The sequence below is a fragment of the Podarcis bocagei genome (genome assembly GCF_964188305.1).
Source record: "Podarcis bocagei genome assembly, chromosome: 9".
NCBI classification, from domain to species: domain Eukaryota; kingdom Metazoa; phylum Chordata; class Lepidosauria; order Squamata; family Lacertidae; genus Podarcis; species Podarcis bocagei.
In genome coordinates, this window is record NC_138134.1 from 18,391,403 (window position 1) to 18,406,880 (window position 15,478).

Consider the following 15,478-nt stretch of genomic DNA (forward strand, 5'->3'; position numbering starts at 1 on the left):
TTAAAAATGCATCTTGCATTGTTAAAAATGCATCTTGCAGTCCTGTTTAAGAATGATTCAGTTTACAAACTCTGCAAAACTGGAAATAGTGTCCCGGTTTGCGAACTTTACCTTGGTCTAAGAACGGAATCCAAATGGCGGAAGGGCATCGGCGGCAAGAGGCCTCATTAGGGAAAGCACGACTCGGTTTAAGAATGGTTTCGGTTTAAGAACAGACTTCCGGACGGATTAAGTTTGTAAACCGAGGTACCACTGTATAAGCATTTTTGGGGATGGGTGTGTGTGTCCAAAAGCATTTCATTGGATTTTTTGCTAATTTTCTGAGTGCAACCAGAAATAATTCTATTTAGATGCTCTGCATATAGTACATAGAGTCTAAATATGAGCACAGTTAAAATCCCATTTCCAGTCATGGCTGTAATGCATGTTAGAAATGTGAACAAAACTTTGCGTTATATCTATATATATATATATACAACCAACTAATATTAATGGTGTCCCAAGCTAAGAGAGAACTGTTGTATTATTTATTGTAGCTGCTACAGTTTGAGTACCATTTTCTAGTAAGTATGATCAGGTAATAAGACTTCATTGAAGGATATGCATGTTTAAAACTCTGCCCTGTTTAAGCATAGGAGCCCTTTGAGAATTTCATCTCTAGACTTCAAAGTATCTCCTTGTGAGTTGAATACACTGCTATAACCTTGATGGGTCTTTCAGAGGAATAGTTCTCCAAGGACAGTATTTTCCAGAGGTGAAATATATATTTAAGAAATGCTTACCTGTTACCTTTTGGAATAAAAAAAATCTTTGTAGTTTAGAGACTTGTATAATTGTAATACAGTCTACTAGAAGAGAGAGAGTCTTCAACCATTAACTTTTTGTCCTGCAAATAGTTTGCACCGTCATTGCTTTACAAGGTATGCATGAACTAGTATAGTTGCTTTAAAGAAGTAAGACTTGATTAACATGTTTTGGAAAACCAGTTTCCTTAGCTAAGCAGTGAGTGGGCAGGAGTGATGTTAGAGGGCAAGGTTAGCAAAAGCAGCAGAATGTCTCCAGGCACCAGGTGTGTGAATTCTGTAATGATTGGGTGGTCCCCATTAAATGTCATTATAGAAGCGTGGCAAGTTAAATTTTTGAGTCCCCAATAAATAAAGCTGGTTCATCAAGTCTAGTTATGTCAAGGAAAAACATACCTATATGTCTTGGCTTCATACACTTTTGTAAAGGAATTGCAAACTGAATTTAGTATTTCCAAGCCATTTTCGTGTGTCTCTGTTTATAGGGAGGCTTTATCACAGTTGGTTTTGCTTTAAATTTGATATAAATTCAGAGCTGATTTTTGGAATGGAGACAACTTCATCCTAGCAGTGGATTTTTGCTAATTTGCAGCCTAATTATATGCTTTACTCAGTCCTAGTCAATGATGTGCAGTGTTATGTTTTCCCCCAGGTCTTAAGTTCATTAGTAACAAAGAACGGATGCCAATTGAAAATACAGTATTAGGCAAGCTTGGTAGTTTCAATGTTTTGTAGCTTTGCTAAAGTAAAATAAACATGTTAAATTAGATCTCACTTTAGGGCATCAAAAAAAGTTTCACTGCAGATTACCCTAATTACCCAGTTAATTTTTTCTCACAAAACATACATCACTGGGGCAAGTTCTTGTATTACCATGGCAGCATAAGACCCTGCTCCTTCCTGCGCCATCAGAGAATTTGAGAAGTCCAAGACAATATGAAAAGAGTCCATTCTGCAGTTCCTGCCAGTGTTGAACCCTGGATTGATGGGGTCATATAGATGAATGATGGCACAGGCTTCTCCTGCATGGTTTGGAGTGTCTCATGTTGTCTTGACAGTATAGGAAGTGGGGGGGGGGAAGGGTAAAGAACACCTGGACTGTTAAGTCCAGTCAAAGGTGACTATGGGGTTGTGGCGTTCATCTCAAAATCAGGCCAAGGGAGTGGTGTTTGTCCACAGACAGCTTTCCGGGTCATGTAGCCAGCATGACTAAACTGCTTCTGGCTCAACAGAACACCGTGATGGAAGCCAGAGCTCACGGAAATGCTGTTTACCTTCCCACCACAGCAGTACCTATTTATCTACTTGCACTGGTGTGCTTTCGAACTGCTAGGTTGGCAGGAGCTGGGACAGAGCAACAGAAGCTCACTCCGTCACAGGGATTTGAACCGCCGACCTTCCGATCTGCAAGCCCAAGATCACAGCGCCATAGCATGCACCAAAACCACCGTGGCAACTTAAAATGTGCCATTCAAGATAACTCTCACTGGGGTCAAGAAGTGTTGCTCCCAAGTAAGATTTGATAGTAAAGTGAGAAAGAGAGATGTTGGCTTTCTTGCCATAAGCCATTGGTTCAGCTGCTATCACTGTAAGGTGATCAAGGGGGGGGGGGACGGGAGATCCAGATAATCTGCACTGGGAGGTAGAAGTAAAGACACTAAGCACCTTATAAGCAAGCAGTGGTCATCAGCTAGCACCCACCACTGGTGTCAGCAACTCATGTTGGAAATTGCTAGTCCAGATGTGTTGAATGTACGGCCCTCCAGATGTTGCTGAACCCACAACTCCCATCAGCCCCATCCAGCTTGGCCAGTGGTCAGGGATGATGGGAGTTTTTGTTTGGCAACCGTGTGCTTGCGTAATCCTGACCAGGATTTCCCGTCTTCTACTCTTACCTCCCAACTGTTACTGGTAAGGACATCTATCTTTTCAAAACTGCCTCGCCAGATGTACTGTCTAGAATTGGGCATTTAACTACTTTAAAAAGACTGTTGGTTGGCTAAAAGAATTGATTGAAGCCTTAATATTATGTGAGCAAAGATATTGATCATCAGCATGTTTGATACAGTGGTGCCTCGCAAGACGAAAAGAATCCGTTCTGTGATTCTCTTCATCTAGCGGTTTTTTCGTCTTGCGAAGCAAGCTCATTGACAGATTAGCGGATTAGCGCTATTAGCGGCTTTTAGCGGCTTATCATTTTATCAGATCAGCTGATGAGCGGCTTAGCGGCTTAGAAAAAGGGGGGGAACCCGCAGGAACTCGCAAGACATTGTCGTCTTGCGAAGCAAGCCCATAGGAGATTCGTTTTGCGAAGCACCTCCAAAACGGAAAACTCTTTCGTCTAGCGAGTTTCCCGTCTTGCGAGGCATTCGTCTTGCGGGGCACCACTGTACTTAATGCTAATTACTAAAAAAAAAATAGCTGTCATTAGGCATCCTAAAGAAGCAGTGGATTTTATTTATTATGCCTTCCTTCAAGGCACTCCCATTTTATTTTCAACAGCCCTGTGAGTTCTCTTTAAGCTGAGTGCGTGTGGCCAGCCCAAGGTTGCTTAACAAACTTAATGGCTGAATGACCATTTAAATCTTAATCCAGTCCCATAAGGCAAAGCAACCTCTTCAACTGATGACTTGCTGTGTTCCTTTTTGGAACTCTGTTCCTATTTGGAGATGTCTGCAGGTGTTGGCGAGAGAAGCCTTGTGAGTTCTCTGGGGCTATAAAGGCAAGCTGTCCTCGCTCCTGCTCTTACTAACAAGTGACTCCATAATGAAATGACTTGAGCAATCATCTCTGTGGAAAGTGGGCCTGTTCTGCTCATGCTGCAGAACACTTGAGTTCTTACAAGAAGTGTCCCATCCATGCACGTAACAGCTTAGTTTTCATTATGTGCCCTGGACCTTTTCCTGGGCCAGTCTGTGTAATGACACATCTCTTAGGCCAGTTTAGATGCCCATATCGGTGCATTCGGTGCATGTTGTCAAAGCCATGCTGCCCACACACTCTACTGTAACTTAAGCCTTAGGGTCTATAACTGAAATGATACACATTCTTCCCCTGTTTACCTCTGCCTGGTGGTGCAGCTAGTCTAGTCTGGAGGTCAAAATCCAGGCTGTCATAGCCGGTGGAGGGGAGCAGGTGACCATCCAAACCAGGGTTTGAAATTAGCCAGGCGCATTTTGCACCTAAAGATTCTCCATTTGCGAGCACCTCAAAAAGTCTGGGCGCCATTTTTTGCGTGACACTCAAGGATTACTGAAATTATGTGCTTTGAAGCCTGGAATTATATGTTAAGGATAGATAAGGAGTTTAACAATAAAGAGTAGAGTGTTTTGAAAACTGAAGTACGGTACCAATATTTTTATTGTAAATGCCAAATGAAGCATGTCTTAACAATTTTTGCTAAAAATGTGATACAGTGGTCACTTATGTGAATTGCATATTAGTTCATGCTTATCAAAATAATAAATAAAAAGTGTTGCCGGCACACACACCCAACCCAGGTCCCAGAAACCATTTGGCTCCTAGCTTTTCTATCCCAGTTTAGGAAGATTTTTTAATCTGGGGTGGTTTAGCATGTCCATGTTTACAGATTCTCATACATCTTATCACATATATTAAACTGTTCTACAGCAAAATGGTATTTGTTCGTAGTGTGTCTAGCATCAGGGCAGCAGAATCAAACTCTCTGATTCCTATTAGAATGTGAAACTGCATTTGCTCAGAATATTTCTTTTCTTTTTATCAGGGTCGGCAAACTGTTTTGGGTTTGTTTGTTTTTCTGTAATGTATCAGGAATGTAGAAGCAATTAATAAGGCATAGAGTAACGTGGGGAGAGATTTTGTGTTCTTCAGAGCGGAATTCGTACAAAAGTAATACTGTTAAGGCTGGGGTCAAAATTGCTTGGTTGCACCACCTGCCTCTACTTCCTCTGTGGTCTCCCTGTGTCAAATTATAGATAGTATGCTAAGTCATCTGGTTAGGGACTTTTGTATCTGTAAAGCACTATGCACACTGATGGAAACATATATATATTTAGAGAGAGAGGATAAGCTGCCATTTCCTACACAATAGACTTGGAACATCTGATAATATTTGGCTGTGGCTCAATAATACATGGCTTAATTGGTGATATTTGACATATCAAATTGATCAGCAACACATACTTTGCCATCCTGATTGCAGATTTTCTTCCTAAACCTCCTTAAGTCTACAGAAGAGTACACTGATCCCCAAAGGTATTGTGGCAGTATGTAGTTGTTAAATCCTGAGAACGCTTGGCATCCTTTTGTAAAAGTAACTTGCTTATACTCATGGTTGCTGTACTTATTTAAGACACATGGATGTTTCAAACACTAATCTTATTTCAATCTCATTGGATTATTAGCATTCTGTTTGCCATAGGTTCTTCCTTTCCTGCTTCCTTTCTGTTTCCTACCTTCCTGTCCACCTTTGCTGGTAGTGATATATAAAATAGTAGAGAGATGGATGCTCTTAAGAGTGTGGGAGGATGTGGCTGAACATGAACTGTCTCCTTTTGCCAAGTGTCTGTATTCAAAGCCAGTGGTAGTTCAATAGTTGTCATTGCCACATTTATATTTCTTGGTTAACTCTGTAATTAAACGTCATCATTCTAGACCTGCTTTTCTCAACCTTGGATCCCCATATACTGTTGGACTACAGTTCCTATCATCCCTAGCTAGCAGGACCAGTGGTCAGGGATGATGGGAGTTGCAGTTCAACAACATATGGGGACCCAAGGTTAAGAAAGGCTGGTCTAGACTCTAGAACTATGCCTTAGAATTAGGCTTTTAATTTGCTTTGGAACGTATTTACATTGTTTGAAAACTAATGATCATGGAGAATAAAAATGTGCCACCCATTGTTAATTGGATTGTTTCTAATGTCTATTTTTGTGGTTTAATAAATATGCAGTACACATATAATCTAAGTACTCACTTGGCAATTTAAATATCAAAATGTCTGCGCCCTGTTAGATTACTTAAATCCCATTGACTTGAGTGAGATTTAAGCAGTTTAACTATGAGCAGATTTGGAGCCCTAGTCTAATTAAAAAATGTTGCTGGACCTGCTCCATGCTCTTAATGTGTCTAATCCCAACATACTTCAACCACTACATAAAAATGATCTTGGAATTGTTAAATACTGGGGTTATGTGGCTTCCAGTGTAACTCTATGCATTGGCGTATTACAGCAAAACTGCTATCCGATTTTTTTATCTCTATAAATTTAAGAAAAAAGATAATACAGTACATATTAGCATCTGATTGTAATTTTTCTGTTTTTATTTTTAAGACAAGCAAAAATCAAATTAAAGTAGATCTTGTAGATGAAAATTTTACAGAACTAAGAGGAGAAATAGCAGGACCTCCGGACACACCATATGAAGGCAAGTAATATTTTTTGTATAAGCCATAGTACATTTACACATCTTATCACTTGAAGCTAAAGTTTATAAGAAATTGTATTGTGGCCCATCTTGAAGCCTGTTATTGAACTACATTTTTTTTTAGTGCAGTCACATAAGATAAATAAAGATTGCTTCTTTGTTTGTAGCATATATCTGTTCAAGCTACTTTGTGCACATAGTATTTTAGAAAACTTTGGGCTGCACTTTTACAGGAGTTGGTAATGACTTGTGTGTTTGATCTGATAGAAATGCATGAATATTTTTAGCTGAACATAATTTATTGTAAAGACATCTTGGAAGTAGTAGTGCAATTTGGGGCGAAATTGGGGTGGGGGCTAAGAGTTCCATATTAATGATACATTGACCTACTTTCATAAACATTTGACACCGAATAATGCCCAGTAAGAGGAAGTAGAGTGTGCAAGCATTTTTAAGGACCAGGTTTTCAGGCCTTAAGTTAAAAGTCAGCTTTTTGACAGGTCTTTCAGCTCACTTCCTCCCACCCCCTTCTCTTGTCCCTCTTGACAGAGAGCAGTAAATTAATTCCAAGCAATTGGTGGGTATCTATTGACAATGTAAAAAGTTGAAGTGTACTCTCGGGACCTGTCTCGCTTGCTTATGTTAGCTACATAAAGCGCCATGTGATGGGTTAAGAATGAAATAATTACAATCTGTGGCTTTTGAAAAATATGGAGACCACCAAATATTTAGTATTGTGAGTTAGTGTATACCAGGGATTGTCAACCTGGTTCATAACCACCCACTAGCGGGAGTTTCAGGATTCTAGATGGGCGGTAGGGCACAAGCTGAATCCTCCTTCCATCGAGCACTGGTGGGTGGTAAGGAAATTTTACCATCAAGAAAGATGCATTAGTGGGCGGTAGGTATAATAAGGTTAACTACCCCTGGTATAGACTGTTACCTTTCAGGGGTGCTTCCACTTGTTAAAAATAAATGCACAAGTTTCCTCCTTCACTGAGATGAGCTTTCAGTAAGCAGTGAATCGCTAAAGAACATTTGTGCATAGGATGGATATATAAAGAAGCAAGATACACGTGCATATGTCTAAGGTGGTACGCATTATGTGTACCACCTTAGACACATGATGCTGATGACAGGCATCTGTCCGTGAATCAAGGAGGGAAGAAATCCCACCCCTCCCCAAATCTGGGGTGTTGTGGACCCTCCAGAGCAGTTTGGAGGGATGCAAGGATATGAGAAAGTGCCCAAAAATGCTTGCTTCTCCGTTCTGCAGATGTATGTCTGCCATCATTGGGGGGGGGGGAGAGGGAAGATGCCACTCATTATTTCTTGTAATACAATTGTTTTAAAAAGCCAATTTCATCACCCATGCTTTGAAGTTGGCTTGTTTTTGAAATAGAGCTTAGTTAATGTTAAGCCATGATCCTTGGTTTGGCCAGAATGGGAATGTGTGGTGTGGCTTACTAAATAAAGAGCAGAATCTTCCGACATCATCCTTCTGGCCATATGGGAGGCCATATGCAAGCTCAGGTTCACTGTGGTTCATGCATGTCACAATAAACCATAGTTTATCATGGAATCCAAATGTGGCTGCCATCTCTCCCAGAAGAAGAGTGCTTACATTACAAATCCCAGGATCCTCGAGTTATGTGGAAAAGTGCTTATTCCAATAAGTCACAGAGTGAGAGACCTTTTGTATACTGTGTGTTGAAACTGAGATTCTCCACTCCCAAGTTTATTTTAGAGAGGCCCCTGGGAATCTTACACTGCTAACTCAAAATCTTTGATTTCCAAACTGCATGTATTAATAAGTTTTTATCTCTCTTCATTCTTGCCTTCTAGTATAGTTTTAGGACACCATTCAGTCCTCTAGTCTCAATCTACACCTTCAGTCTAGAGTTTGTTCTGCCTTTTCAGTTTGAATCTGCCCTACTTAAACATAGGAATCCAAAATTGGGCACAGTGTTCTTGTCAGTGCAATGTACAACATGGGTACATCATTTCTTTCACTTGAACTACTGTGCTTACTACCTTTTAAGCAAATGCGTGTTTGCTGCTTTTGCAGCTACATTACTTTGCTGCATTGTCCTCTTGCCACTGACAAAGATTTCTCAATCTTAATGTCTGATGAGTTCTCATTCAATAGCAAAAATGTTTGTTAACAGCTCCCAAATGCATGACCTTACGCATCTTAACTTTCCGTTCATTTTGCATAACTTGTGCAGGTAAGAATTGGGTGTCATCAAATAATTTTATCAGTGTTCCTACTTCCCTCCATAGAGTTGCTAGTGAAATCACTGAGCAGAAGGCATCCCAAGACTCATCTTAAGGGAGGGAGTTTCCTTCAACTTAAAAGTTTGCCTTTTGCCTTAACAATTTGCCTTTGCCTGTCTTAGTCGATATTGGTGGTGTGTTTTTTTTTCATTCCATGTTACAAAATGGCCACACTAGACACTTTAGTCAATATTCATAACAACTGGAACGGCTGGCAAAATTCCCCCAAGGTGAGCTTTTTAATGTCCCTGAATTCTTTGCTGGCACTTTCATAATCTGAGTCGGAGAAGAATTCTTGGCTTCTCTCTCTCTGTCTGGGCATCCCAGAGGCATTGCCACCGTCTCTGACTGCTGTTAGCAACTATATGCTGGTAGGCTAGAGAGGATAGTCTCTTCCCTTCCTCTTTCCCTCCCTCCCTCCCTCATCCTTTTCTCTTTCTGGAATGTGGAAAACTGGCACATATGCCTGGAGCCCATAGGAATTGCAGCTTTCCTAAGGGTGATTACAGTTTGCATCCCCCTTTCACTTTTCTCCCTGTGCATTGCTGCTGCTGCTGCTACAACCAACTCTGCGTGCCAGAGAAGGGGAGATGTTGTGTTGGGAGAGTAGCTGGCAGTGCGGGCTTCTGGGGACAGGGAGTGCAGTCAGGTATAGGTAGAGGGTTTGTTTTTTTTAATCTCAGATTCTCAGGAAAAAAATATCCGCCCCCTACCTTTCTTTCCCAGAAGAACTTAAATTCTTTCCAGGTTAATACAAAGCAGATTTGAGAGACCATGCCCATCTCTAGTATCTTCTCTTTCCAAAAGGCCAGTTATTTTGAATAAGAAAATGTGTATGGGAATCATGGCTTGTTTGTGTTTTGCTATGTTGCTGTTTAGGCGTATGGTCTCATAAGGGCTGCTACTTCATTGAAATGAGTGACGCATGCCATGTGTCGGTGGCTCAATCAACAAGAAAATAGGGGAACTGACAGGATTCATTACCTTCTCTAAAGCTGTATCTGATTGTTCTTCACAAAGAATAAAGAGGAAAATTCCCCACCCCAGGAGTTTAAAAAACATGTTATTGTTATTTATTGTTTGTAGTGTGAAGTTCTATCATGTCATTGTTATTGATTGTTTGTAAGCTGCTTTGGGGTTCATTTGAATGAAAAGCAGCATGGTTAATAAAGCAAATCAAATAAAAAATAGTGAGACAGCAAGGACAGGGAAATGCAAGGTGAGTTGGAATAAATGTGGAAGAGTTTTGGTACAATCACTGTTGAAAAAGACCTGTTGCACATAGGAATGTAAAAGCTACAAGTCTTTTTATTAGGATTGCTTCTGTCTGAAAGTAAATGAGCTGTTAACTTACTTTTCTAAGACAAAAAGTTAAAATGCCATTTGATTCCCTTATTCAGTATTTTGGTAAAATACTACTGGCAAAGTGTATAATACTTGTGTGTTGGCTTTTGCAGGAGGAAGATATCAACTAGAAATAAAAATTCCAGAAACGTATCCATTTAATCCCCCAAAGGTACAGTGAGCATAAATTCTTGTGAATAATTCTCTAGAATGTTTCTGTGTAGTAGGTATTTTGTTATGCAGTGCTGTTACCCCCCAGATCTTTCTGGATCGACACAGAATCAACAGTCATTCACCCCTCATCATTTTATGTCAATAGTCCCTGGTCACAAAATATTACACAGCTGGCAAAGCACTGATGGAACTTTTTAAAACAAAACTGCCCTCAACATAACCTTGATGTGAACAGCTTTGTTCACCCCCACCCTATTGCTCTCTGCTTGAAAACCAATGTGAAGGCAGTAACGGTTAGATCTAGGTTGAATTGTATATATAATATTTATTAATATATATGTTTTAGTATAATAGAAATATTATACATACTTTTTAAGCTTCAGGGTGTCACAAGACTCTTTTGGTTTTGCTACAACAGACTAACACAGTTACCCTTCTGAAAATTGCTTTAAGGATGCATCTTCATTCCTTGTGCTTATCAACTCACTTGGTAGCCATAGATAACCAGGAATTCCACGCAGGCAGGTAACAAAGGGATGGATTTCTCTGTCATCTGTCTGCTTTTTTATAAGGTCATTTTATAAACGATTCTGCTAAGAGGTATCACATCAGATTGCTGTGGGGGCTCACCCAAGAAAATGCTTTCCGTGCCAGAAGAAACACTGCATTTCAATAAGTACAAAACTATCATATTTAGGTGGTTTTTATCTCAGAAATCTTGATCATCAATATTATGGAGGAATATTTTTTCAAGTGGCAAATCATCCAGTCATGTGAGCCCCCACCTGCATTCTGCTGTGGTGGAACTCAGGTTTACATTTATCATCATATATTGCCATTTGTGAAAACAGTTGGAGGTTTGCCCATTAAAATATGTAGAGGTTGTCTTGAATACTTAGCAGCTAATTTAATAGAATTTTTTGTTTTATGTTCTAGGTGCGGTTTATCACAAAAATATGGCATCCTAATATTAGCTCAGTCACTGGAGCTATTTGCTTGGATATCCTAAAAGATCAATGGTAATGTTGTGCATTAAGTTCTTGAAGATCCTCCGGATAATTAGACAATTGTCTATTTACAAATGTAGTAAATTATTGTTTGTTGAGTGAAGTTATTGACAGTGGATTATTGATTTAATGACTATACCACTGTTCATCTGAAGATCACAGGGCAGTTGGATGGATGGAACACAATGGATGGAAAGATCATTTTCATTCTCTACTTATATTTTTCATAGGAATTAGAAATATAATGTGCATTAACTGTTTCCTAATTTATATTGCTTTACTTTAAACTTAGTAATGCTATACTATGGTTTAACAGTTTAGAATGCCGCCCTACATCTTTTTTACTGCACCTCTTGGTTTTTGTTAACCATAGTTTGATGTGACATCTGAATTGACACACCATGGCTTACATCCAAACCATGGTTTCTGGTCTGTCATTGTTTGATGGTTAGCAAACTATGGTTAGCAAAAAGAAGGAAGTGAATGAGGGAAGCATGAAAGGGGTGCAAATGTGTGACTGCTCCCCTTCATTACACCACTGAGCTGTTTTCACTTAGGAATTTAGAAAACTGGATGACTCTTCCGATTAGGAGTGCTCTGTACAGCAGTGTTAGCCATAGGTAATCACAGAGGTTTTACTGCTTTTTAGACTTTTCTGTTTCTTACTAAGAACAGCAATTGGAGGCTAGATCCCCCATGTGATCTTCAGCTCTGTTCCGGAGGGTCTCCCAACTCTCTGGAGTCAACACTCAGGGCACAGTGGGGACCGCAGGGAGTAATTGGTAAAAATTGCCTCCCCTCTTCTGTTAGTTGAGACATAGGGGTCTCCCAAGTGTTTTTACACAGTTTAGTTGGAAGGAATAGTGGACAGATAAAATAGCTGTAGATTTAGGATTTGCTCTCCTTGAGGAATTAGACCTGTGCCTGAAATATATCACTTCAGACTGAATATGGGGCTCATGTGGTTGAAAATTAGGTATCAGGGAGGATTCTACCCAAGTTGTTGTTGTTTTTTTAATGTGGGGAATGTGCTGTCTGTCTCTCACGCACACACACACACACAAGGGCACATTCCCTCATATGAGCGCCCAACCTAAAGGCTGAAGTGGTACAGCTCAGACACAGGTTTATCATCTCAGTGAGAACTTGGCCATAATTTCAGCCTTAATGTCAATTAATTAGTGTGATTGATGCAAACTGTGGCAAATGAGTAACCCAGGCATTCTTCTCTGGTTGAGTGGTACAATTAATGCATGGCAGGGAAAGATGATTTTAAATAACAGAGTTGAAATTATTCTAAAGGCATTGCAATCAGATTTTTGTGTGTGGATAATAATGTGAATTTTATTACTTCTAATTTATTCTAGGGCTGCAGCAATGACTCTTAGGACAGTGTTGTTATCACTGCAAGCACTCTTGGCAGCTGCGGAACCTGATGACCCCCAGGATGCAGTAGTGGCAAATCAGGTATGATGCTTAGGAAAACTCTGGTTCTCTCTATTTGTAATGCTTTTCTCTCTTCAAAAGTACACTGACAGCTCCCAAATTTTGAGTTTTAATTAAATCTGTAGGACACAGGCTAGTGAAATACTCATTTGCTCTCTGAGAATTCAGAAAATGCAGAATTGGTGCAGTTCCTAAAATAGGACCTATTATAGCATAAGCCTTTGTGATATTATTATTATTATTATTATTATTATTATTATTAATAATAATACTTGGGAGTATGTGCAGTGTCACAACTCTCAGCAAAACAAACGTTTTGCCTACCTTGATAAATAAAAAGAAAATACTCTGTGCATGTCTGGTTTCATATTTTAAATTAACTGAGAATTGTTTTTGCTCACTTCCGGCATTGGGCCAGTTACCAGCTCTCAGCCTGGCTACAAAAGGGGACATGGTGCTTGTATCATAGGCATCAATTTTTGGTTCCTTCAACCAGAGTGAGGCCAGCTGGTTGTTATAGCTCTTCAATAGATGTGTACAAAAGTTTTCATGTTGTTCATAGAGTTACTGAATCAAATTTACAGAATCAAAGCACACACATGGACACACACTAACTATATAAAAGTGGCTGGCAGGAATATTGTCTTGTTTAAAAGGTCTCTGTATGAAGAGGAAAGAAGCCTGTCACTGTTGCACCATTGGCAATCACCTTCATTGCTTTTAATTCTAACCAATTCTGCTCTGAATAAGAGTTTCTGTAAGCAATAAATTTATTGTAGAAATGCAGTTGCACTGTGTTCTCGCCTACCTATGGTGCTTTGGAGTCTTAAGGTATATTTATTCATCAGTTACAATTATTCAGCGGCAAAACATCACAGACCATTAGGCATGTATATCCCAGATTGGATGCCAAAGTAAGCCAGACAGTGCAGTTTGAATGCAAAAATTCTTGAGTTTGGACAATTGTATGACTTATTTTTTCTTTCTTTTTGCTATAGTACAAACAAAATCCAGAAATGTTTAAACAGACAGCTCGACTTTGGGCACACGTGTATGCTGGAGCACCAGTTTCTAGTCCAGAATACACCAAAAAGATAGAAAACCTTTGTGCTATGGGCTTTGATAGGGTGAGTATTGGTGACTCTCACGAAAGTGAAACCACAGCATGTCTATCCTTCTGCAGGCAGCAACATAACTTTGGATACAAGGCATACTCTTTGCTTACTTGGGTAGAAGCTGCTTAGATTGTATTATGCCTTGATTAACAGCTTTTTCACTACTTCTGAAGCTCAAGGAAATCCATTTAACGCCTGATTTTCTGTTAAGTAACTGACTTTAATTTAGCCATGGTCAAACTGACATGTAAAGTTTTCTTCAGGCTCATGCTACAATTGAGTTTATATAAAGAACAGGTGCACACACTGACTTGAGTCTTTTTTTTCTTTTCTTTTTGTCTTTGCAGAATGCAGTAATAGTGGCCTTGTCATCAAAATCATGGGATGTAGAGACAGCAACAGAACTACTTCTGAGTAACTGAGCCATGTGCAGAGAACTGCTTCTGTAGCCCAGCTTGCCCTTTCTTGAGGAGCCTCACCATCTCTTATTTTTAGGTTTCTATATAGATTCTCTTTCAAAACTGGCATTCTTGCCTGATGCTATCTAGGCATTATTGGAGACTGAAAAAAACAACAAAAAAAACCTGCTCTGTAAATAAAGCTAATTAAACGTCTGTGTAAATTTAAAAAAAAGGGGGAAATACTTTAATTTTTTCTTACTAAATATTGTAAATTCCTTGAGCTTGGCTAAAACAATGGGGGACAACATGCCTACTTTAGTCTTAGCTGTGTGACCCAAGACTAGAAGGAATTTGCATCAGGATTTTGACTTTTAAGAATTTATTCAGAACACATCTGATTGTGTCCATAATCATCAGTCATTGATGTCACTCATCCCAGCTACCTTACCTATGTTTTTTTAACATGGATCCTACGTGCCTGTGGACCTTATATTTGCATGCTTGTACTTTACATAGACACTTTTAAAGAAAAAAAAAGTAGGGTAAACTGAACAGAGCACTGTTTGAAGTACTTGAGTATTCATTCTTGTAACTTTTTCCTAAGACTTTCCAAATGTGCTCATAGATCAAAATGACAGCCTACTCGGAAATGTTTTCACCTCTTAAGGAGTAGCAATCTTCCATTACTTCTTTACCTCCCTCTCCCCTCCCCCCAACTGCACATGCAACTAAAATAACACACTAGAACCTCCAGAATTTGTGGGTATGTGCCATTTAAAGTAGCCTAGTTTCCCACTTCCAAGTGGTCTATTTTGAATAACCAGTAAAAGTGTTTCAACCATTGTAATTTCTACACAATTGTATAAAAGGTTTGGTATATCTATCTGGACATAGCACAAGCAAGTGGAGCTGCTCTTTTGTTTCTTATGCAGAAATCAAACCTCTTTCAATAAATTCTGGATAGAATGAATTTGCCGAGAAGAATTGGTTCTCTGTTAACACTGAGAATGCCACCTCTTTTCTCTAGTATTTGCTGTGATGCAATCAGATTGGGGGCAAAATCTTCCTCGTTTTTACTTTGGACATTGTTTTAGGTAGGGGTTGCTTGTAAACCTCTAAAAGTCCCTCTTGTGCACATTTCCCCCAGTTGACACTTGAAAGTCTTGGATTGTTGTTTTTTTTACTGTAAATATATTGAATGCGAGTAGAAGTACCTGCTAAAACAAATGTACATACAGTCATACTTTCTATTCATTCAGAGAGATCTAAAATCTCCAAATCATTAGTTTTTATACCTTTGTTGCGAGTTGTAATATCATTACAGAACTGCATCAGGAATTGCTTTTGAGCAAAATGCAGAGATGCAGTGTCAACGTAGAATTCTGCAAGGTTATTTTCCCATTCCTGCCCCCAACTCTTCTGTACTGTAGATAGGAAAGTTTAAATCGGTCCATTTTTTTTATTGAAGAAGCTGCATCACCACTTTTGCTAATCAGCCATGTT

General features: G+C 39.4%; 1 protein-coding gene across 1 annotated transcript in view; it reads left to right on the top strand.

Annotated features, from left to right (window-relative positions):
* UBE2K (ubiquitin conjugating enzyme E2 K) overlaps positions 1-14,945 on the top strand; it is a 29,667-nt gene extending 14,722 nt beyond the window's left edge. Inside the window, exons 2-7 of the mRNA XM_081209187.1 lie at positions 6,118-6,211; positions 9,946-10,004; positions 10,943-11,025; positions 12,381-12,480; positions 13,458-13,586; positions 13,922-14,945. Coding sequence (XP_081065313.1) covers positions 6,118-6,211; positions 9,946-10,004; positions 10,943-11,025; positions 12,381-12,480; positions 13,458-13,586; positions 13,922-13,996 — 540 coding nt within the window. The 3' untranslated portion in view covers positions 13,997-14,945. The remainder of the gene's footprint in view (positions 1-6,117; positions 6,212-9,945; positions 10,005-10,942; positions 11,026-12,380; positions 12,481-13,457; positions 13,587-13,921) is intronic.
* The last annotated feature ends 533 nt before the right edge of the window (positions 14,946-15,478 follow it).